General features: G+C 39.9%; 2 protein-coding genes across 2 annotated transcripts in view; one reads left to right on the forward strand and one right to left on the reverse strand.

Annotated features, from left to right (window-relative positions):
- The window catches only part of lrtm2a (leucine-rich repeats and transmembrane domains 2a), a 35567-nt gene extending 30491 nt beyond the window's left edge, over nt 1–5076 (forward strand). The window contains exon 7 of the mRNA XM_050036514.1: nt 701–5076. Coding sequence (XP_049892471.1) covers nt 701–1230 — 530 coding nt within the window. The 3' untranslated portion in view covers nt 1231–5076. The remainder of the gene's footprint in view (nt 1–700) is intronic.
- The window catches only part of cacna2d4a (calcium channel, voltage-dependent, alpha 2/delta subunit 4a), a 150678-nt gene that overhangs the window by 95911 nt on the left and 29414 nt on the right, over nt 1–25353 (reverse strand). Inside the window, exons 15-29 of the mRNA XM_050036513.1 lie at nt 23055–23072; nt 22548–22625; nt 22376–22456; nt 22139–22213; nt 21886–21972; nt 21719–21790; nt 21427–21488; nt 20260–20327; nt 20136–20181; nt 19936–20033; nt 19426–19519; nt 18799–18891; nt 16773–16900; nt 14232–14348; nt 13217–13285 (exon numbers count right to left, since the gene is read on the reverse strand). Of these exons, the coding sequence (XP_049892470.1) occupies nt 13217–13285; nt 14232–14348; nt 16773–16900; nt 18799–18891; nt 19426–19519; nt 19936–20033; nt 20136–20181; nt 20260–20327; nt 21427–21488; nt 21719–21790; nt 21886–21972; nt 22139–22213; nt 22376–22456; nt 22548–22625; nt 23055–23072 (1186 nt within the window). The remainder of the gene's footprint in view (nt 1–13216; nt 13286–14231; nt 14349–16772; nt 16901–18798; nt 18892–19425; nt 19520–19935; nt 20034–20135; nt 20182–20259; nt 20328–21426; nt 21489–21718; nt 21791–21885; nt 21973–22138; nt 22214–22375; nt 22457–22547; nt 22626–23054; nt 23073–25353) is intronic.

The raw sequence follows: 25353 nt of genomic DNA on the forward strand, positions 1-25353 counted from the left end.
AAAAGGGGAGATGATGCACGATATGTGTTATAGAAAGTAAGACAAAGCACCGAACAAGTGTGAAATGCTCGGTGACAGCAGCCTGTGTTGACTCCCATCTCCTGCGAACCACTTCAAGCACACACGGCTGGGATATTTGGAGATATTTGGAGAGCGAGCTCTGTTTGCAGAGGGGTTTCTTTTGTCACACGCCGAGATAAAAGCATCTGGGGGCTAAATACCACTTTACTCGTTCAGTCTTTCTATTATCCTTCGCCTTTATCTCATTGTTTCTGTTGCTTTACGCATCTGAGGGTGCAGATCAATGGCTCTCTAACACGCGACCTCGAGACAAATACTATGTGTGGAGACAAATGCAGCATGTGATGATAACAAAGTAGAGCCCTCCACCGTCCTGCCGCCTGTGGGAATTAGTGACTCAGATATTTCTCTCTTCCACACACAGCTCTGCTGAAGCCAGGCATGTCATCTCATGAATTATAGAAGGGCTTAGTTGAGGCTATCTCCAACATAGTGTAGAGGGCACAGCAAACTCAGTGTGTGTGTTAAGTGATGTATGACTCATCCTAGTGTTGGCACAACCACCCTACTCTCTGTCTTTCCCTCTCTCTCAGTTAATTGGTAGTGCTTTACAGGCATAAGGCATTTTATAAATGACCTCTCCCTGTCCTGTCTCTGCACCTCTTTCTCTCTCCTTCAGGGGGGAAGGTGGACGCGGTGGAGTGCACGCTACCGAAGGATCTGCGTGGGCGAGACATTCGTGGCGTCCCGGTGGAAATGTTCAACTACTGCCTACAACTTGAGGATGAGAACGGGGGAGGAGGTGAGGGTTCCCGTTCCGGACAAGGAGGCGGTCCTCCCTGCAGCAGGAACGCTCTTAACCCCAGTGGGGCAACACCAATTTCTGACAGCAGCAACACTGGTGATGACTCCTCTTCAAACACGGGAGGTGGTGGAGGAGGAGGTGGAGGTGGAGAACCTCCGTCGGATTGCGTACGCGCTCGTTACCGACCCGTGAGCGTGCGCCGTGCCATCGGCACAGTGGTGATTGCTGGCGTGGTGTGCGGCATCGTTTGCATCATGATGGTTGCAGCCGCGGCTTACGGCTGCATCTACGCCTCGCTGATGGCAAAGTACCAGAGAGAGCTGAAGAAGAGGCAGCCGCTGATGGGAGACGGAGAGGCAGACGGGGAGGACAGGGAGGAGAAACAGATCTCCTCTGTGGCCTAAAGGAGTGACGGGACGGGGGAGGGCTGGCGTGTCAAAGGGTGAAGGTTGGAAGGGGTGAAAATTAAAAAGGGCTCAAAGAGGAGAGAGATGGAAGAGCTTGTTTTATGCACACAGACAGTTACGGTATCTCTCCCTCTGACTCTCAAACTGACACCTTTCTCCCACTTTTTGTCTTCCTCTCTTCGTCCTCTTTCTATTTATAACCTTCTCCCTCTCTCCAACACCTCACATACACATACCTTATCTGTTCCCTGATTTTCTCTTCCATTTGGAGCCATTCTCACTGCAGTATTTGTTACCAATCATCCCTCCAGCTCGCCTACCAACCACCTACTGCTGCTCTTGGCTGCTGCTGAATTTACCATTATATTGGCTGAGAGAGGAAAAAAGGATTCTCTCTAGCATGAAACATATCATTTAAGCTGTTACAAGACACTCGATGTGTACGGTCAGTCAGTGTTTGCAAAACTGGATCGAATTTTCAGGGATTTACAGTATGTACGGTGTCGAATGGACCAATATTCACAATGATGAGAAGAGTCTGCGGTGTGAGGTAGTGCCCAGCTCTCCTTTTGTCTGCATCTTTCTCCTCCTCCACTTCAGAAGTTCGTCCAAAAAAACAGTACCCCAGCCAAGATCCCTTCACCCTCGTCTGGCCTAATGCTCCTCTGACATTCCTTTGTACCTCCAAGTCCCAAAGAAACAGGCACTGGTGGAAGTCTTAGGGGAAACGAAGGCAACTTAATGAATAAACTCAAAGAGGAGTCTTTTATGTAGTCAACGCCTCTAATAAAGATTATGAAAGGAAATCAAACACAGAGTCTCCTGAGTGTCACATCTCTTGAGACTTGTTAGAGATGTTTAATATGGAACAGGAAACTAATTGGATCGACAAAATGATCATTCATGGATGGCGAGACCTTTTAAATACATGAAGTCAGAGACAACGGCTAGATATTCTCCCCTATTCGATCACGTCTGTTTCTCCCCAGACCGTCTATGGACCTATAACATCCTCCAGATGTCACAGACTCAAGAGGAACACACCATTTAAACTGGAATTTGCTGTATTTGTCACATTTGCTTGGAATAAGCCTCTTGCTTCCTTGATGCTTGTTAAATGATTGCGATCGATTTCTGGACAAATCAAAAGCCTCTTGTCATGGTTAAAAAGCAGTCAAGCTACTTTTCCGGTACCTCTTGGACTACGCTTCAACGCTGAAAAGTATTCACAATTGTTTTAATGAAGTTATGAAAATTAAAAGGACCACAGACTTTGCTTTAATACAAATATTCATTTACAGACTGATTTCACCCCTCAGAGGTGAATGTTTGCTACTATGGCACGGAAGCACTATCTCAGAGAACCCTGTCTCCTGGCAAGGACTACAAAACTTCATCTAAGGACTACAAACTTCAGACTCCTGCACTTTATTTCTCTAATCAGATCCCCTCTGGCGTCCCGCTCCCTCCTCCCCTCCCTGTCTTTCTTCCTAAAATGGACGATGTGCCCAGAGGGATTATAACGAACAAGGGATTAAACAAAAAAGACGCTGCTATTTTTCCCCCTCCTACCCCCCTCCTTCTCGTCCTTTTATCTCTCCATCCATCTTTCCATCCTGTGCTATTTATGGAAAGTATTTCACACTTCCTTAAAGACTTCCACCTCCTTCCTTTCCTTTCGTCCATCCCTTCTCCCATATTGTTGTCCTTGTGTCTCTCCTCAAAGGTCAGCAATATGCAATGGAAGTCAATGTCACCACGCATGGAAATCCTGTCACCGCCAAAGAGTCCTTCTGTTTTATATGTTGTAATCGTCACTTATTCTAGAAGAATCTGTTTGATAAGCACTCTCTCATTAAGTTTGCTTTACATTCATAATTATTTATGTCCTGAAATATCAATGTAAACGTCAACATTTCGTGGTTAGCAGAGCACTAAATTTGTGTCTTTGGTGATACACAATCTCAAAAATCTGGCTTTCATTGCATATTGCTCCCCTACAGTAAAACTATTGTACCCTCCCAATTTTTAATTGGCTGGAAATAAACCTATATTAATAGTGTGTTATCTTATACCTGGGTATGATACAGATAAATATTATTCTATTAGTCTCTAATATGGTGTGTTGGCCCAGCGATCCCCCCCAAAATGTTTTTTTGATGTAACTGTTTCTGGTTTTCTGTATCAATTCATGATGTATGTCTTTTGTTGTGTTAATGACTTCTATGTTTTGTTTTAGGTTTTAATATCTCTGTAATGTTTATTTGTCGTGTTCATTTATTTGTGTTCAGTAGTTGGTAAAGTTTCTGAAAGAGGTGTAGAGAGAGTTTGGCCATTGAGAGTGAAAAGGGCCCCGTACTTAGCAGAGAATCACGAAGGTGACAGGTATGCTTATTGTTTTAATATGACTTTTTCCATGTAGTGCTATAGGAGTAACTTTATCTCCTACAAATAACCTTTCATTTGGCTTTGCCACTGCCTGTGTGGCAGTATCAAAATACCAGACAGAACATTTGCATCTAGAAGATGTTGGGTTCCAACTTTTTTCAACTGGATATTATTACAATATCTTAACATGATAACTGGTATGGTTAAGCTGTCTTGAAGACATGGCAACTAATCCAAGTGGAAAAGGCCTTAGCGAAAGTTTATGGTCCTTGTTATATTAAAAAATGTAAAGGCTAATGCCTTTATGGGATGGGACGTGAGATAAAAGACACCAGCTCAGGCACAAGATAAAATGTTGGCATTGTCCGTCTCTGAAAACCATGGACATCTTACATTTCTTTTATACATATGACATAGTTTAGATTACATGTGTATGAGCTGAATTTCTAAAGGATGGGATGGTGGATACTAGCATGACACTTAAGTGAAACAGCTGCCAAGTAGCGGCTTACTGTTCAAGACCAATAGAAGCAGGTGTTTTCTAATGACAGACAGGACATATCCAGCAGTCTTTGTAGCAACCAATCTTGGTATTTCAAGCCAGAACATTACATTTCCTACACTAACCAAGTGGTTTTGGTGCCTAAACCTAACCACATGTTAACCATAGCATTACAACAACATAAAAGCGCAAATTTAAACATCAAGAAATGTAAAGTGTTAACATATCAGCAAGATATGAAACAAGCAAATGTAACATATTTGTGTTTTGCAGAAACATACAATGCCAACATTCTGCCGATTTGAAATCAGTGTTGAAGACGCACATAAATCTTGCAGCATTTATGAACATCACACTACTTCTTGCATCAGCAATGATACCCAGAGTAGTTGCATATATTAATAAATATTTGTAGGAGATGAAGCTGGTCTGAAGTCAAGATGCACAAAAACCTGAAGAATTATTGATCTTGAATTGCAAATGAAGTCAAGATGCACTTCAACAACAGCTGCCACCTCACTGGTGTAAAGAGATGAAAAAGAACTAATTGGTGACTTCAAATTGGATATTTTAAAGGGATTTAAATGCGTACCGTGTAAACGTAGCCATGAAATCCACAGGGACTTTGGGGCAGTAACTGGAAAAAACAGACAATGGCTAAACTCTGTTTATGAACCTGGAAACACTGTCCTCTCACCCCCTGGTCTGCAGGTCTTGTGTTGTTGGTAGCTAAGTATCTTAGCTAGCTGAAACCTGTTCCTATAGCCTGTGCGTGTAAAGAACAATAAATTATAGTTTGTTACGTAAAAACTGCAGCAGCCATGATGACTGAGGGCCTCAAAGATTACATTGCCCGGAAATCGATGGTGTGTTGTCTTATAACGATGATTGTGATTATGACAATGATGATATGATGGTGATGATGAAGCATTTCCTGGTCAATATGCATTGATTTAAATAAAAACATGTTACACTTATGTCAAATTTAAATCCAGACCACTGAGAAGCTACAACAAAGTAGTTGATATTAGTAGGAATTTGTAGATAAAAACTACCTTCACAGACCACATCCTGATTCCAGATTTACGTGTGAATATAATTTGTCAAATAACATCAAAAAGTGGGGCCTTTCTTATCCAAAATGGAGGGAAGGAAATTATTTGCAGCGTACAAATTACATTTTTGTGTGAAAAAGAAAGTCAGAAAATAAGATGTCAGGAGATATCGGCAGAAGCTGAGGTGGATTAGATACACCAGGTCAAATGAGAGCATAAATCAGTCATGATAGCTCCTCTGTATACTGTGTCTTATCTCATTTTCTCTGTCCTTTGCCCTCTATCTCCTCTCACCTTTCTCTATTTCTCATCTTCTCTCTCCTTCCCTTCTCTTCTCACTTATCTTGTCTCCATTTATCTTTCTGTCGCCTCTTCTCCCATCATTTTTTTAGTCTTTTCACCCTCCTTTCTCTCATCTCTGCCCTCTTTATCCTTCGCTCTGTCTGGTCTATTGTGTCTTTTCTTCCCCTTTTCAACTCCCCCCATCATACCTCCTTTTCTCCCTCGTTTTTATCCTAATTCCCTGCTCCATCTCCCCCTCCTCCATGTCAAATATTTTTCTCTGTCCTTTATTCTTTCCCTGCTCTCACTCTCTGTCTTTTTTATTTACCTACTTATCTTTCTTTCTTGCTCTCTTTCTTCCACTCTGCTTCTCTGTCAATAGGAGCGCATTAGGTTTATTTACATACAGCCTGTCACTTCTGCCACAGAGATATACTAATCCATGGCTGAGCCTTAGAGGAGTATAAACACAGTGTTTTTTGTAGTCACTGTTGACTGATTTTGGATCAGCCTATGAAATACCAAATCCCTGGCCTTCATCACAGGAGGAGAAATTAAATCTGCTACCAAATCAGCTTGGAAGCTAAACCCAAAAATGATACTGAGACGCTGGGGAGGAAACTGACCAGCTCTGACACTGTTCAGACAAACACTGACACTCAGTGGTTGGAAATGGAATTACAGCCTTTTTAGCTGCTTATAGTCATGCAAATATTGCTCGGTTTCTCATTTGCTGAAACACATTCGTCCATTCAGACGTTAGTTTTTTTAAAACAGTTCACACACTGGCCTAAACTGAGAGTTGCTGGCCAAAATGCACATTTTCAAAATGCTCTAACACTCACAAAACATTAAAGGCATGCAACAAAAGCAAATATTCCTATCAAACAACACAACTTGTGGTCAAACTACTATATCTTATTAATCAATCACTGAACAAGGAACAAAGAAATACAAAATACAGCTATCAATATTAGGGCTGGATATCTGTATGCAATACCTTTAAGGTAACAACCAAATACCAAGTAGTATAGAAGTGTGTCCGGTCAATCGATATCTGCATTTCGATTCTTTATGTACCCAAATCTAGAAAAGATGTTTGGTTTTTCTAGCTGCCAATCCATGCAACCGTTCTCAAATTTAATGCAACGTCTGAATGGCCTACTACCACAGCAGCCACAACCCATACGGCGTATTTGTTTTCAGTTTAGTGTGCCGAGATGCCACCAAAATGTCTAAAAGTTTGCTGGCATTTTACGCAACTGAATGCTGCCGTTCACATGATGGGTTTTGATGAAGTAAAAAAAAAAAGGTATCAAATGAAGTACTCTATCAGTTTCATATTTTTTTAAACTATACCCAGCCCTAATCAACATTAACTGGTTAAACCTTAATTTGTGATATATATTTGTGCCATTTGTCGATACTCTACATAGTTATAGCAGGTGCCAAAGAAGAGGCAAGCAACCCTATCACAGTACAAATTGTACTCTTTTCTCTAAAGATGTTTTTACCAGAGATAACGAACCCTTCTACACTCTGCACCTGCAATGTTCTTTTCATTCATTTTACAATATTACATTCATTATTCATTTTCAGGTGCCTTTGGCCTCTTTGATCCATGCTTGCAAATAGTAACACAGATGTGGTATCTTTTATGGATGGATAAGGACTGGCTGCTTGTTGAAGAGTTGTGCGAAGGAGATTCACACAGGTGTGTTTGAGACTCCCAATTATGCAAGTAATTTCCATCAGCTGTGAATAGAGATGCTTTTCTTTTATTCAGCACAGTTAATCCAATAGAGATCTATGACAAAAAGTAAGTATTTCACTAATGGAAATATGGTCTATTCATAAAACTGGGCTGTCTATGTGGTAGAAAGATGCAACTACTTTTGAGAGATGACAGAGAAAAAGGGCTGCCGTTTGCTTTTGCTCAAGAGGTAGCAAATCTACAACTACTAGAATGCACTGCGCTGCATTAGACCAATAAATGCTGGTGGGTGACACAGCGCTAACCTAAATTATGTTTCTGAAAACATTTTAAGGCAAAAAGTAGGCAATACAATAAAAGAATCTTGGTTTATATTTGATCAGCACTGCTTTGTTTTACTGTTTGATGTCAGTTTTCAGCCTCTTTTTTCACTATAGAGGAAAGCTGCCCACTTCCTGTTCACAAATTCTCATATTACAGCCAAACTGTGCACTAAAATAGGACATTTTAGGATCTTCGTTCATGTGTGATCAGCGCTGCCTGGTTTTACACTTTAATCTGAGTTTAGTCTGAGAGAGAGAGGAGCAGGTCCCTCGCTTGATCCGCTTCTATACTCTTTGTGTCTGTGGTAGTGGGCATATGAAAATGCAGCAGTACAACCTGTGGCTCGAGCAACAGCCTTAGAGCCAGGGAAAATCCGCAGTATGACGCGTTGGAGGGAAGTTTGCCATAGTTCATTTACACATAATACCTACACTGTTATGATACAAAGCTGGTTAAAAATGAGCAAAGTATCACTTTAACTGTTTTTAAAAAGGGTGTGAACAATGTGTGAAACCAATGACAAAGTGTTCACACGTTTGCAAGAGCAGACTTCTGTTATGCTAAAAAGGTGAACATGAATATCAAGCGGATCCCATTTTCATTAAGTGTGTCTTAGCAATCAAGGAAACGCATGTTTATTATTTGCATTTAACAGAAACTCATCACCTCACCTACACGGCAAAAAGCACCTTTTGTCCGCCGTGTTCCTCTCTGAGTGAATGTCTGTCAATTTAATCTACAAAATTCGACAGTATTATTTGTTGCACACATCTGTGCAAAGCTGCAACTTGGCAGTGTAGTCATGAAGAGTCCCTGAGTAAGCTACTGAATATAAAGGAACTTTTACAGTGGTTCACATTTGCATGCTACAGAGCTGTTAAGAGCAGTTTTTGTGTTTGTGTACTGTGTTCACATTGCATTTTAGGATTTTACAGTGTCAACACATTCAAAATTGACATTGCTAATACACACTCGTACAAGTGTAACAGTCAAGCTAAATGTGTGAGCAGTACAGCATTTGTGTTTGCACCTCGTGACAAAGCAGCTTTTGAATATCCCCTTGTGTTCAGAAGGTAAACGTGACCCTCGATATGAAAGCCGCCCTCGCCTACGCAGCAAGACACAGCTGTAAAGAGGAAGTGAGCGGACAGAGGAAAGAGAAAGAATGACAAGACAGGGAAATGAGAGTAACAAGGGCAAGAGCGAGATAGAGAAAAATGAGCAGGGAAGGGCGACAGGTCTGACAGCTTCGGAAGAGAGAAGCTGCGAAAAGAGAGATGTATGTGAGGGTTTAACAGGGCAAGGAAGAATGTCAAAGGATGAAACACAATGAGTAGTGTGCGCATGTGAGTGTGTATCTTTGTGTGCGGGTGTGTTAAAGAAAGTCGGAGAGAGCAAGTCCATAAAACATTGATACTGCCTTTCCCACTGTGTTTCTGTTGAAGTGAAGCAGCTGGTAGAAAAGCTACTCAACTTGACATCCAGTGATGCTGTGGTGAATAAAAACATGACCTTTGACCTCCGATCAGTGGTCATCATCAGACAATCCACCACCAACATACACAACTATAAAAGTATACTCAATAGAGTGCAGATCTCAGCCAGGCGGCTGCCCGAGCTGATCGTGGCCATTCTAAATAATTCCTGTCATTTCAGCAGAGGCGGCGCAGCAAGTTTCTGAAGCTAATAGAACACACGCCTCGTCTATTTTTGATGGAGCCGTGGCGCGTTGCAGAGAGCAGAACAAGATTCCCTGCTAACAGGCACTGTACGTGAAATATAGATACAATACAATTCTGAGAGGTTTGAAACTCCAGGGATTGTAACACCAAGTCCTAACTGAGGAATCTGTATTTTTAACGACTACAACACAGCCAGAAATCTTTGATCTGTGTCATTCATAACTGGACTTTTAACCGTATTAACTTTATCTGTAGGCTACAGCACAAGAAAGCAGGAAATAACAACAATGTACAGAACGAAAATTGGCAAAAAAAGAAACCATTTAACCACATAGCCTGCTTAGAAGCACAAATATCAAGGAAAAATGACCAAATCTGCCAGTCTACAAAATCAAGTTGGCAAATGCTCTGCTTCTGAAACACTCCATTTGATGCCATGCAGCGAACAGAACAAAGCCTTGTTGCAGCTGGGCCCAATGGAATTGTCCCTTCTGGCTTCCATACAGTCAAAATGGCAGTGAAGACAACAAAAACAGGGACTAATTCATCTTGCAACATGCCTAATTTTAGTGGATTATAACACATTGGGTGTGAAATTTATCTGCACATACTCCAGATAAAAATAAATCCAAAATTTATTATGGCCTGGCCAGAATGTGGTCTACAACAGACTAGTTACGGCTTGCGGTTTTTAACCAAACCAAACGGTTTCTGGAAAACCTGCAGCCCCCATGAGTTGGTTAATGCCGGGATCACACTACACAACATCTTTCTCTGTTCCGACGGTCACTATGTCAGATTAGGTGATTGTGGAGTCATAAAATCGTGCTGTGAGTTGGCCGACAGACATGACACACTACACAATGGTCCACACCAATCATCCCTGGTCGTCTTTCACGACGTGTGTGATGTTGTTGTGATGTTGGTTACTCTTGTCCTATTTTTATTATCAGTACTATTATTTCAGTCACTGTGGCTGTTCATGTGCCAGCTGAAATGTTACTACGATAGCATTCTAATCTGGCATAGTGACCGTCAGAACAGACAAAAATGTTGTGTAGTGTGAACCTGGCAAAACATGCTAAACTTTCTGTTGGGATGTCGTGAGGTGTCCCAGACGTGGGATGTTGTCTACTACAGTTGTCGTCTACTATAACACACTACACGAGATAAAACAATGGATTATTGCGTACGACATTTGTTATCGTTCACGATCCGAGCGGACACCATAAGACACTGCATTGGACTATAATCGGGCAATCACCGCAAACAAGAAAGATCCCTGAGCATACAGTCATGTGCACACAAAATATTAGGCTGATTGGTCCAGTAGTTTGCAAGATTAGCTGCGGACAGATGGCTACACACACTCAAGCACACATACAACCAAATGCATGATGATGAGATAAAAATCAATTTCTCTTTACATCATTTAACTTATTACAAACATTTTACTTTGCTTCTCTGGAATAAATATTCCCTGTACTTACATGTAAAGGCTGTTTTTAGATGTAACAGTTATTTCAGATCTTGCTGTCTGCTCTGTTACTGCAGGTTTATAATAGGTACAGTAGCAGAGCTCTGGATTCAACACTGTGATGTTAATGTTTCCAAACAAGCAGAGGAAGAAAGAAGGAAGCAAAACGGAGAAAAAAAACATAAGAAAGAGAGGCAGCGAGATTAAGAGACAGAAACACATCTATTTTGAACTCTTTCTCACTCTCCCTGTTTTCCATTTCCAAAATAACACGATTTTCACACCTGAGACAATTTCCACGAAAGCTGTGAAATGCAGATAAGCGCGTGTGTTTGTGTGTGAGTGTGTTAAGTTTCCTCTCTGTCTGTCCGTCAGCATAATGAGACACCAAATGCATGCAGCTATACACTCAGACAGAACACACACGCACACATGTGCTCTGAGGATGCAGTTCCAAAGAGTCTTGTCTCACAAAGGCAACTATAACTGATGAGTGTGTCAGCCATAGATGGGCTTACCAGGATAAAACACACACACACGCAGTAACACACACATCAGGAAGCAGTGAAACAAAGCCAGGGACAATCAACAATAAGTCAAGAAAAGACAACCACACATTGTCATCAGGAGCTTGAGTGTAATTAGAGATTTGTGATCACAATTAGAGGTGGAGCAATACATCAGCAGGCCAATGCTGTCGGCTGAAATCAGGTTCTGATATCACAGACTATTGGTACGTCTGTGAACACTGGCAAAGAAAGAAAGAAAGAAACTGCAGCGGTAAATGTTTAGTGGTTCATTATCGACCTTGGAAATGGCAGTTTAATAAAAAAAAGAACAATCTTACCCCAAGTTCCTTTTAGTAACTGTTCTGAACCTGTCAATCATATCCTATGTACTGCACCTAAATCCACATGTTATGTCTTAGATACCCATTATGTGTGCTATTGTTCAACATAGTTTTGTGTTCACAAACAGTAGTATGTAACTTTTCAGATGCACTGAACTGTAATTACTATGTCACCTCCTGAGAGCCTTTTTGCAGGTTGGAGACATGTAACCATGGTAACCTCTGCCAACCTCAGCTCTACCTGTAATTTAAAAATGAAGCTCAGCGTAAGTTCAATCAGGAAGACTTTCTTTATGCTCATCCATTCACAAGTCTCTCCCTCCCGCTCCCCTCCTCCACCCTGTTCACCTCCAGCCATCGTATCCAGAGTCCAGGGCAAGCTCAACAAAGGCTCATTCCTCTACTCATCTACATCATCTGCACCTCTCTGATTGAAATAATTTTAAAACTATATTATGCCAAGCAAAGTGAAATCTTACACTTCTTACATTCACTTACACTTAAATTAAAGCATGTTGATGTTACAGAACTGTCTTAGTGGCTGTTGCTTAACATTGTGGGATATGTATGCCAGTGTAGCATCCAGTGTTTGCATGCTGTAGTATTTAACCAGAAATAGTATGCTGTTCACATACTATTTGGACAAACTAAAAAGATGGAGTTTCCTCAGCTGTGACAGAATTACAGATGTTAAAGTTCCCATCTTATTAGTGCAGTTTCAGGATCTCTTTTCAAGCTGGATGTTTTAATTCCATGAGATGAAAACTCTATCTGCTGATGAAGATCAGGTGATATGATCCAAAGCTCCAAAACATCTACTAAATGGACGTTGAGATAAGACTGTTTTATTGGCAGCATTTTTGTGAATTTCTAACCATATTTTTATCAGTTCACAATTAATATATTTATATGTGTTTTTATTATTGTTGATTAAATTTGATAAATGTCGAAATAAATGTTCTTGTTGAACTGACAATAATATTATTTACACAAATAATTTACAAAACGAATATTGGACAGTATCTTGTCGTCAGCTTTTTATCATTCTCAAGTACTGATGTCATTATTGACCAAAAGAAATCCAGTATTGGTCAAGTCGAAGTCTGCATTGTTTATCCTGCTGTAGAAATGTAAGGATCTCCACGTTTAAGATAAATTACATGCAGCTCACAAAATCCTCTTGTCCTAAAATGACCTTGTTATCTTCTTTAGAGCAAGTTCCAGTGAGGACAGCAACAGAATAAGCTTAAATAAATACCAAGCTACGAATGAAAAAAGCTAAACTCTTTTTGTTTTCTGTTACAACACAACAAAACCGTGACCAAAGATGCAAGTCCACAGCACATCCAATAAACACGGCACTGACAAATCAGCACATCAATGCCAAAAATGCTGATTGGAAAGCGATGATACACCAGCAATCGCCATCTAATTAACAACTTCACATGTCACCAACAAATCAGCCAATTTCACCATGCAATACCGCATGAGAAGACAGATAAGAGAGAAAGACAGAAAGAGCTGAGAACATGTGGGGAGAGGACACTTTGCAAGAGGAGAGTAAAGTTTAAAAAGAGAGAAAATTGCAAGTGCATGTGAGGAAAAAATGAGACTAAAAAAGGAGCAAGAACGAGAGAGGGAACAGTGAAAAAATGTGTGTAAAAGACAGAAAAAGAGAGGAAATATTTAAACAAAAGTTGTCACCCTACCTCCAGCGATGGCAGTTTTCTTGCCCACTGTAACAGTAACAGCAGTGGTGGCGATCACTATCCTCCCTGCTGGTGGAGCAAAACACACACAATTAGCAAGAATTCACAGAACGTGATCAAAACGTGCAAAAACATGCTTTTCACAAACACACACATAATCCTACCATACACGTACACATGCATATTCATGCACAGGAGCTGAAAAGGAAAATGCTTCTAGAAATATTTATGTCCTCTAATACTGAATTTCCAAGTGTGAGAGCACTCACTGTGATAGTGACAGCTGACATGTTAGCAAAGATATGCCAAAATGTGGTTTTGTAAAATATGTGGGTGACAGATTGAGTTAGACTCAGCTGGTAATATTTAATACAGTCATGCATTCGTCTTGTGTGAGCCTATTCACAGCCGTCGTGCCAGCTGATGCCAACTGTCACCAAGCCGCAGAGTCCAGTCAGATTAACATTTTAAGCATTATGTAACAGGGAGTGTGAAAGCTAAACGACTAATACACTCCTAACAGAAGGACTCTGTGTGTTCCGTGTGTGTGTGTGTCTATGTGCCCCATGTTTATAATTCTGCATGACAATTACAAATTTAGAAAAGTCCACAATTTGGATGACAATGGGATTTCTTTTTGTTTTTGCCATTGAATATTGTAGCATAATGTAGTAACAGACTGACTCTATGAAACCAGATTTTTACTCCTCAACACAAAATCCGTCAAAGACAAGAGAGATACCGACTCAGCACAATCCAAAATGAACTAGAAAGCTTACTGATTCCCTGAGAGAGGAGAGGAGGTTCCTATACTTTAATTGCATGCCCATGCGAAAGAGAGAATGAGACAGGAGAAAAAAGAGAAACAGCAGAGCAAGAAAAAGAAAACAAAGACAAGTGAAGAAAAAAGAGACCACACGACTTGTCATGCTTTGATATTAGTGGTGAGGAAGAACAGACTGAGGATGAATAAAAAGAGGAGGCATGCCAAGTATAAGTAAATTTTTTCCTCTACCCTCCTCCTCCTCCTTTTCCGCCTCCCTTCGTTTTCTCCCTCCCTCCTCCGCTCGGACCTCCACCTCTTCTGCACTCGAGGTGGCGCTATAGTCAGGCTCATAGTCCCTGAATTTATCTAAACACAACAAACTGCATCTAACATCAACCTAAAACACATGCAAGACACTTTCTGTACACTTGTAGCCTACTTGAATGTTGAGATTTAAAATGATGGCAGTATCATAAAATGTTTCATTTTATTGATGTAACTTGAAACATTTATCACCATCTTAAAATATTTGTTCATTTATACAGCCATACTGTGTAAACTCCCATCATACATTTGCACTTTGATTGAACAGAGATCTGACTGTAGCTATAGTCTGAGATCTTAAGATCTTGTCTTGCTGTCTTTTCCTTGTGCTCGGACTGAGCTGGGAAATTAAGCTTTTATGTGCTTTGCTCCCATCACTTGGTATAGCCTTCAAAAAGATTTGAAACTAAGACAACTGGTCTTTCTCCCTGATTTTAAAGCTCTCATAAGTACAAGGGTGACTGAATCGCTTGGGACTTGTCAATGTGCGTAGATATTTTAAAACTTAAAAGTGTTACTGTATATCTCCTGTGTTTTTATTGTGGATTTAGTTGATTGTAACTTTTTCTTTATGCTGCTGTCTTGGCAAGGTCTCCCTTGAAAAAAGAGATTGTTGATCTCAACATGACTTACCTGGTTAAATATGGGTTCAATAAAGATAAATAAATAGAAATAGGACTGAGAAACAGATTTTTCCTCTCACCAGTAGTGCTATTTATCAGTCTAGATTGTTTTGGTGTGAGTTGCTGAGTGTTGGCGATATCAGCCGTAGAGATGTCTGCCTTCTCTAGATTTAATGGAACTAGATGGCACTCGGCTTGCGGTGCTCAAAGCCCTCCCCCCTTGACAACTGAAAAACTTAACAGCATTGTCTCTTTTCAGAAATCATGACCCGGTTACTCAACATAATTCACTCATTTTCAGTAGCCACTAATCCTGTTAGGGGTCATGGGGGGCTGGAGCCTATCCCAGCTGACAGTGGGCGAGAGGCAGGGTACACCCTGGACAGGTCGCCAGACTATCACAGAGCTGACACACAGAGACAGACAACCATTCACACTCACATTCACACCTACGGGCAATTTAGAGTCACCAATTAACCTGCATGTCTTTGGACTGTGGGAGGAAGCTGGAGTACCTGGAGAATACCTACGCTGACATGGGGAGAACATGCAAACTCCACACAGAAGGGCTCCGAGCCCTCCAACCCAGGTTTGAACCAGAAATCCTCTCACTGTGAGGCGATAATACTAACCACTGCTCCACCATGCCGCCATCCACAGACCTTGTTGTGTGCAATTTCATTAAGGAACTAATTCCCTCTACTGAACTAAACACGACAACTGTATCAATGCACAAAAGCAACTTGCATCTACTCATGGTCGAGAAGCTCTTGCTCGTGATGGTGCTTTAATATTAGCCAGCAGCAGATTCACGCTGCCTTTTGTGCAGTGATATGGTTGGCTGGTGTAGTTCAGAAGGGAGAAAACAGTTCCTACATTAAACTGCTCACAGCAAGGTCTGTGGATTATCTTGAGTAACAAAAGTCAAATGCATTTTTCGCACCTTAAGTCAAGTCCTATCTAGTTCCATTATATTCTAGAGAGGGCAGACATCTCTAAGAAAGACAAGTAATGGGAAAATATGTACTTTTGATTTTGGGGTGAACTGTCCCTTTAAACGTAATGTCATGCATAGATTTAGTACATACAGTTTAGTAGCTGTTGGAAGTAATAAACAGCCTAAAAAACACAACTGCATTTAATCTGGATGTGTAATTAAGTGAGGTAGTTGATATATATGCACACACTCTGCACTCTGTAATCAGCCTCATACTCAAAATACGACAAAATTACATTTAAATCTGCACTATTAAGTGAAGATTAAATTCAAAGCCATGTCTTTTGTTGCTGCCTGAAGCACTTTGCAGCAAACATGTTTTTTTAAAGCACTTTAAAAAATATGTTTCATTCCAGCAGAGCTAAATAAGAAAATTAAATCCAGAGGTAGAGAAGGGTCGGGCTCAAAATCCCATCATGTTACTGACTTTCATGTCTCGACTGCATATACAGATGGAGTTAAGTGTTAGTGTGATGTGATGATAAAAGTGATGACAGTAGCTGTTAGCGTTGTTACTCTGAAGCCACGGATTATTCTTCACAACAACAATATTCCCAGAATATGAACTGTGGTGAAGAATAAACCGAAACAGAAAATCCATCAAGTCCGAACTGACACATTTTTCCAAGTGTATTGGATACAAACGACATACATTTACAACAAAGTAAACACACAGGAGCAGTTGTAGGCTGCTGGCTGTAGAGAAATGAGCCTGTCACTGAGAGATTTTTGGCTCAACTTGCTGAACATGGCTGAGAAAATTGGAAATAAAAAAAGCACAGGAAGTGCTGTGTGTGCCCGTGTGTTTGTGTGTATGTGTTTGCTCAGTAAGGGTATCTCCTCTACCTTTAGTCTCCTGTCTGGGCACGTAGTATAGAAACTGCCCAGCTGGATTCTCGGATGCTCTGCGGAACCACACTGGGAAATGGTCCAATGTGAACATATTCTCCTTGTCTGAGGAGGTCAGGAAAGACCTGTGGAGAGATAAAAATAAACCTTGAAGGAAAAGAACGTCCTATGTACTGACTAATTATGATGACAAGAGGAAAGAGGGGAGATTTAAAAGGGGATAGGAAAAAGAAAACAATAGGAAGATTTGGGGGAAATTGAGGAAAGACAGTGAACACTCATTACTAGCTACTCTTTTATTGACCACCAGAGGGCGAACTCTCACCTTACTGGAATTGCAGCTTCAATTCAGCTCTTTTTTACTGCTATAGTTTTCATAAAATCAGTTTAACACTTAATCTATTTTCAGTTTTAAACCTTTTGATTGTGGACATAATGGCTAGTTGGATGTTTCTGTTTGATTTATTTTTATTTTGAAATACAGTGTTATCCCATCCATAATCTAAAAAACAAAAATGGATCTACAAGCAGTGAAAAAAAGATTTTAGTGCCAAGAGTAAAAGAAAGAATTGTAGGAAAGAATCTTGTATGAAGCCTTGTTCTCATTTAGATTGACTCGTAATTAATTTCATTCTCAAGGGGTGGCTATGAAAAAGAGCCATAACATACCCACACACATACAGAGAGGAAGAGATAAAGGCTAAAATAAAATAACATAAAATAAAATAAACATGCTTGTAGCTGTTTGGCTTCACATAATTGCACACGTTAGATATCTGGACACAGAGGAGAATACAATAGGGAAAAAAATACTAAATAAAAAAAAATAATATATATATATATATATATAAAAACTAAATATTTTTAAAATAAAGTTAAAAACTTATCTGTTCACTTTTTTAATGCTGCAACCCTTTTAAAATCTAGGGTGATTTCATAAATTACAGTTTAACAACTCTATGATTTTATGAATCAGTTAATCGATGTTTTAAACTGTTCTCACTGTCCTCTTACATTTAATTGCCTTGTCTGTTTTATGTCCATTGTGTCTATTTTTATGTGAAGCACTCATTTCTTATATGCAAGGTGCTATATAAATAATGTTTATTACTATTATTATTATTATTAAAAAGTTAAGTAATTATCTTGACAAAGTCAGGTCTTAGAGGTTTGACATATTGCACTGATTTTATCCCAGTGTTGTACGTTAATGTCCATCTTTAGGTGTAAAGAGAAAGTCACCTTTTCCATCCTGTAAATATTCATTGTCACATCGATTCAGTTATTTATAATATGACCGGCATACATCATCCATCTTCTGGTCAGAGCCTTATTCCCTGCTGCCAGCAATATACCCATTAAGTATTTGCCAATACCTTTTGCGTCAGGGGGGATATAGCCTAAATATATGACTTTCAAATCTCACGGTATATCTATGTTAGAGATGGATTGAATTGCTTGTGTATTTCTTTCCAGTAATACTGTATATCTTGGCAATCCCAGAAAACATGATCGAGGTTTGCAGTTTGACAGCCACAGTTCCTCCAGCATTAAGCACTACCATTGTCATAATGTGCCGTCATAAAACAAGTAGTGAAAAATCAAACTTCATTTTTTCCAGTAAAATTCCTTCCACGCATGAGATTTTGTGCTTTTCCATTGAAATACGCAGATACCTTGCCATTCTTCATCTGTTATTGACAGGTCTCCTTCCTTCTCCCATCTGTCCTTTACATAGACTTAGAGAGTCGAGAGATGACCCTTCCTTTAATATCTGATTAATATGCATTTATAAATAGTTGGATAAGGGTTTACTGGCTTCTCTGGGTTGGAGGAATCTATAAAAATCTCGCTTTCCTATTTAAAAAGTCTCCCTTAATGTTTGGATGAGTTTAATTTGTCTGTATGATGCCACATTAAGATGTTACAACTCTTTTATCCAGAATTTAAATCTATCATCCAGCTTATTTGATGTAAGATGTGATGATATATAATATACACAAAGATTGTTTTTATTACTTACTTGGCAATTCTCTTCTCAACACCAGCGTATCTCTGGAATCTCATCAGGCCTGAACGAGTGCCCAAGAATGCCGTTTCCATCCCCTCGTCCATACTGAAAGAGAGACAGAGAAAAAAATGAGACTGACAAAGAGGGAAGTCGAGCAGATAGAAGGGTAAATGTTTTTTAAAAAATAAATAGATTTATCATGTCGAAAACTCCATGTCCTCATTAAAGTGGAAACTGACACGTTTTGGTTTAATTTATCATGATGAAGTAAATGTGGATTGCACAATGTAATGGCTATAGAACAATGACCCCATCTGCATTTAGATTGGTTCCCTATAAGCCTCGTTTTCACTGTGCAATTCCGTCTGCCACCAGATACAATCTCCTGGGAAAATGAGGGTTCAATTTACAGCACAAATGAAGTGCGTCAAACATTGCACAACCAAAATGGGAAGAGGGTGGTGCTCTTTTTTCCCTGGTAGCTAATGAAAACTATCCCCATTTACAAAGAAGTATCAATGTACGTTCTTTGCATCCTCAGTAGCATAAATGGCGGACAGTGGAACAACCAAGGTTAATGTGGACATTGAAAGTGATCTTTGTCTTGACAGCAGCGTGTGCATGTGTGTTATTATTTACCCAGATGTGTTGAGCATGAGTGCCGTCCAGTAGGCTTCCATAGGAGCCGTGACCACAGCGTCAAATAGAGTTTGTTGCAACAACTGCACATCACCTGTTGAGAGAGAAAAAACATAAATCTAGTGCTAATGATGAATATTAGCATTAGAAAAGGAAAGAGGAAGTCAGAAAGAAAATTTTAAGCGCTGAATAATGCCAGACATTTTGAAGGTCACAATCACATCACAATTTACCTGCAAATTATGTCCAGACAAATTTTAACTTTTTAAATGCTCAATTTAGATTACTGCATCTTTCAGGAACACACCTCACAAATAGTGTGATCAATAATTTGGCAGAGTTTGACCACTATTTTTAATTTTACTGTGATTCAAAATAAGACAATCTCTCACGAGATCGGAAAAAAAGTTGACAAAGATGGAGTGGTGTGTTCAAGGATACATCGTACTGTGTGTTATTTTCTCCTGCGATCTCTGATGTGCATGTGCTGAAGTTAAAGCGTCCACTTACACTCCAGATCTGGTTCTTTGCCAGTGAGGTACAGCACCACAGCCTGCATCTGGGTCAGTTTACGGTGGGCCGGGTCAATGTCTGTCTCACAATAGGTCCTACAAACACACGCACATACATCAAAAAAATGTACTGTAGTCATATTTTCACGAAGAGCTTCAACTGTAATATCTATGTTTTGCTAGTTATACAATACTCACCATTCAGTAGCTATGTTCAGGTCTGGAGCCAGTAAGTCATGGAGACCTGAAGCAAAAAAGACGTGAGACAGAGAGTAAGAAAGACAGAGACAAATACAGAGAAGCTTAGACAGAAAAGACTTACCCTCTTCAACGGAGACGTTTCCAATAAAGATATACTGTCCATATCCTCTAGTCAGCACTATGCCCAGACTGTCAAACAGAGAAGTTATTTGTTATTGGCAGGATGAGTCACGCTCATCATAACTCTTATTTCTACAATAAGCATTTGTTCCTTCATTTCCATAACCGCTTATCCTGTTGGGGGTCGCAGGGGGCCTGGAGCCTATTCCAGCTGACATTGGGCGAGAGGCAGGGTACACCCTGGACAGGTCGCTAGATTATCACAGGGCTGATACATAGAGACAGACAACCATTCACACTCACATTCACACCTACGGACAATTTAGAGTCACCAATTAACCTGCATGTCTTTGGACTGTGGGAGGAAGCTGGAGTACGCGGAGAAAATCCATGCTGACACGGGGAGAACATGCAAACAGAGGGTTCAAACCCCACAGCCCTGGTTTGAACCAGAAACCCTCTTGCTGTGAGGTGACAATGCTAACCACTGCGATACTGTGCCACCCGCATTTGTTCCTACTCTGAGCAAATGTGTAGGCTAGACAGAAAAGAAGGATAAACAAGATATTACTGCGTTTGATGCTACGTTTTTGCCATTAATAATTTCGTACAGGTAGACAGGTTTTGGTTTGTTGGATGTGGTGGATATCATTTAAAACCTAACACTTCAGGTAATCCTGTGAAAGGGAGTGTGTGACTTTAACATAAAAATGACCGCCCGTTAAATTCAAGCCCTGGCCAAACAAGTTCACACATTGCTAATTAAGCCTGTCGCTGGCAGGGAAAGCCCTCTGCTGTTCACAGTATACCAGAGTTGTGGTGTCTGTGGCAACTGCCCTATGCAGATGCACCAGACGTGACAAGTTTTATGTCAACTAGCCAGAGCTACAGGGGGCAGGAGGTGAGGAGAGACTGTAGCAACAGCGCAGCAGCTAGGAATATGGCAGAAGCTATGGTGGTAAATACTAACAAGTTTTCGTTCCCTCTGCCCTTGTTTTTATGGGAAACCTTGCTGGAAGATGTGAAGATGTGAAGTGGTTTTGGGGGCGCGGGAGACGTGGTAAGCTTCTCTGCAAGCATACAACAGTGTGTGTAATAACTCTTACTGCCAGAGAGGGGAGATAAAAGCTCTGCAGTCCAAGTTTAGGTTAAAAGCAATCGAACAAACCTGAATGGTGTCTCGTTGATGTCGGTGTAGAAGTAATCATTCTTCAGGAACATCACTCTCCTCTGTGAGAGATACAGAGACAGACTGAGTTTGTAAAAATGATAGTAAACACGGAGAGACAGACAGCATGTATTTAAAAGATAAAAAATACAGAGCCAAATTATCTGCAGATAAAAAAAATAAGAAAAGACAATAAATTCGCACAGGAAGAATCTAATCTCTGAGCTACTGTAACAGTGCCTGTTGCTGTCTTGACAAACACAGACAGACTCACAAAAACAGAAGTACTTACTCCTTTATCCACTGAAGTTCTCACGTCTAACGACAACATCCCAGTTTCTCCTTTAACCATAGCTGTCCTCAGCTGAAACATAGTAATCACATAATACTTGTTTAAGGATCCTGAAAAACACAACTCAGACTGACAAACTGTAAAGTGACAGAGTGTCTGTTACTCACTTTCTCTTCGGTGTCTTCCCATTCCACCTCTGCCAGATCAACACTGTTATAGTTGGGTTTTGGCTTGAGCGTCTTCCCCTCTTTATACTGTCACATACATGCACACAAACATACCAACAACAAAACAAATCATAAGGAACCTATCCCATTTTATCATGCTTGGTTGACTGCATAAAATCTGTCAAATGGGTTGTAAAGTTTCAGCAGTTTCTCAGTTTCTCAATTCACCATACAAAATGATTTTTGTCTGTACCAGAGGTCGTAGGTCAGGATGAGACAGGATGTAGCCGTTGTTGGTGATGAGGTAGGCGTAACCATGGACACCAAGCTGAGGAGACAGGAAGAGATAAGGACACAACACACTACACTCATTACTGTGAATGATATTATAAATCAAATGTCACAGACTGCCTCAGAGAAGAATCACTATAGAGTATTTTATTCACGTTCACGACACAGTATATTATTCTGTATATTGTGGATGGTTTACCTTGTATCTCGGAGCTAATCTCATCAGTTCTCTCAAGGGCACATCAGTTCCTACCACTCCCAGCAGAATCCCATGAGACAGCTACAGGAAACACACAGCGGGTTCATAAATGAACAATTTCAGGTCACCTTAAGGGTAATGGTATTAATGGTGATTAAAAATGAATACTTACTGTCTCTTTCTTCTTGCTGAACACAGGCATGGCTACCGAGGTCATCAGGAGCAGGCTCTGGGCCTGACTGTTGAACAGCTGTGGTACACACATTTACAAGAACAACCACAATGACATACTCTGTGTTTTTTTATTTATTCTTCTGTTAAAGCTAAATTAGTTAGCTAAGTTAGGAGAAAACAACTGTAAATATAAATGAAGTCGGTTAATATTGTTGCTGTTGACCAAAGGTGAAAAATTAAGTGAAGTGGAGGTGGTTAGGGAGGCTAACGGCTTACAGAGGGGAAGCAAAAAGAAGCTAAGAAAAGTTCTAGGCTAACTAGCTTCAGGCTAGATGCTAACTAAAAGCTAACGTTGGCATTTGAAGCAAAGGTGTAGCAATTAAGCTAACAATAAACTACTGTTAGCTGTTGACTGGAAATAAAAGGCTAAGGAATTTTATACAGCTTAAGTTATTCAAGAAGGAGGTTTAGCTAAAATTTGAGCTCTAACGTTAAGTAACATTACCTCTTTTGTGGTCGGGAGCTGAAGGTGAAGATGGAGGAAAGACGACAAGCATGAAATGGCAGTGAAAAGATGCGCATGAAAACAGATACTGAGATAAAGGAGGAAACATAAACCAAAAAAAAAGAAGCAGGCAGAGGTGGGGGAGCAGACAAGGAAAAATTTGAATTGAACAACTGGCGTGTTTTTAAGAGTTAGGTAGTTAGCTTAATAGTTAGCTTTGTGGCTTAACAATTGCAGTGTTGCTAACAGTATACCACAAAGTACAGTGAGTTGTAATGTTTTCAGGAAGAAATACGATAAGGGATTAAATTCACTAAAACATTACAGTCACTTATGCTTTGATAATTTGAGGGATGGCTTTTTGCTTTCTTGCTATCATTTAAATGGGAAGGTGGTGTCTAACGTTAGCTTGTTGCAGGGGCTGGAAGTGCATGTTAGCTGCCTAGCTGCTGTCAAGAAGTGGAGGAATATTCTCTTTGTTAAAGTAATATAATCTCTTTTTTTAAATGCATAATAACTAATGAGTAATGTATTTCATTTTCTAAATAACATGCCCAACACTAGTTGCTAAAAAGACCAATTCACAGTGTTTGTTTACAATAACTTCCAGGTAGAAAACTCATACTGAGCAAAAGCTGCCTCAATTGGTTAGTTTTTTAGCTACCTAAAAAAGGCCGCGGAAAAAGGCATTGTCAGTTTAAGTGTACGCTACATTAAGATAGAGCTGTCATGATACAAAAATCTTTGTTTTGGTACCAATACTAATATGAATTTCGATACTTTTCGGTACTTTTTCCTAAGGAAAAGTCCTTTTGGATACAAACCTTTAGAACAATTAATAGTAAGGGTGTAACGGTACCAAAAAAAATCACGGTTCCAATTAATAGTAAGGGTGTAACGGTACCAAAAAAAATCACGGTTCGGTAAGTACCTCGGTACGGACATCATGGTTTGGTTGCTCAAATGTTTCACCAAGTTGGTGTTGTCTCGTGATGTCTCCCTTTGCGCGGCAGACTTTCTCTTGCCTTTTTTCACGTGTGCCAGCTGCGAATGTTGATACAGGTGTTGTCATACACACCACTTGCGCAATCTGTGCTCCAGTAGGAACAAGGAAGGCGTTTGTGTGCATAAATGAATTAAATAAATTAATGAATTGAATCAATTTACAAAGTACCGGTATTTTCCAAATGCAGTATAGTACCGTTTGGAATACTCTAGTACCGCGGTACTATTTTAGTACCGGTATACCGTGCAACACTACATTAAGAATATTTTCACTGTTTCACTTTGCCGTCAGACAGCCTTTTCCAACGGGGAACTGAAGCCGCTATCTCACCAGACTCCTTTTACAAACAGGCTACAGTCATTTTACTTCACGGAACACTGGAGTTGCTGGTCTACCACTGTCTCCATTAGTTAGTGTATAAGGTAAAGTGGAGAAAATATTCCAGATATAGCATACACCTAAACTAATATTTATTTTCATATGTTTGATCGTCTGAACGTTACCCTCAGACAACACTGTACCACTGTGGATCAGACCATAGGTATGAATGTGTTAAATAGTGTAAGCATATTTCTGCAAACTTCATATCAACAATTTATCAAACCAAACTGTCATAACTCTCTTAAAAACAAGATGATGAGTTATAGTTCAGTGTTTGATTAATGGTTTTACATTTAAAAGCCTGTTTTCAGTGTCCTGGTGTGTGTCTTTCCTGATACTTATGTCACCACCATTTATTGTGGAGCTGCAGGGTTGCTGTCAGCTTGTTACCAAACTACTAAATTCTGATTCGTCCTCACTAACATCAACTGGGAGAGTTAATTTTACCCTCCTCTTCTTTGAAGAGTCACAGAACAATATTGCATTTATTCTATTAATGGAAGAAAACTGTGTGTAAAATATAAGCATACAGTATGCTCTGCGTAGAGGACTCACAAAGTGCACCGTTGTAGTAGACTATACAGTGTCATAGCGTGAACTTTATTGAAACTATAATTATTAAACTTATCAAGGTTAATTTGTAGAGATAAAAAGAATATTAGGATGACTGTTAGACATTTGAACAGTATATAAACCTAGATACACAATACCTAAAACTGTCCAGGTGGGATTACATAACGGTACGATTTGCATTTTAACAATTTTCTGTTACTTAATTATTAAATAAAGTACATTAAGCAATAAAAAAATAACTTTTACCCCTTTAATATGGTGAATCTATTTTTTCCAGATTGTAAAATGACAGAAAAATATGTTTTCAGACCATTTTCTTTTAGAGTTGATGGAGGTAAA

This window comes from Epinephelus moara, chromosome 23 (assembly GCF_006386435.1).
Source record: "Epinephelus moara isolate mb chromosome 23, YSFRI_EMoa_1.0, whole genome shotgun sequence".
Classification (NCBI taxonomy): Eukaryota; Metazoa; Chordata; class Actinopteri; order Perciformes; family Serranidae; genus Epinephelus; species Epinephelus moara.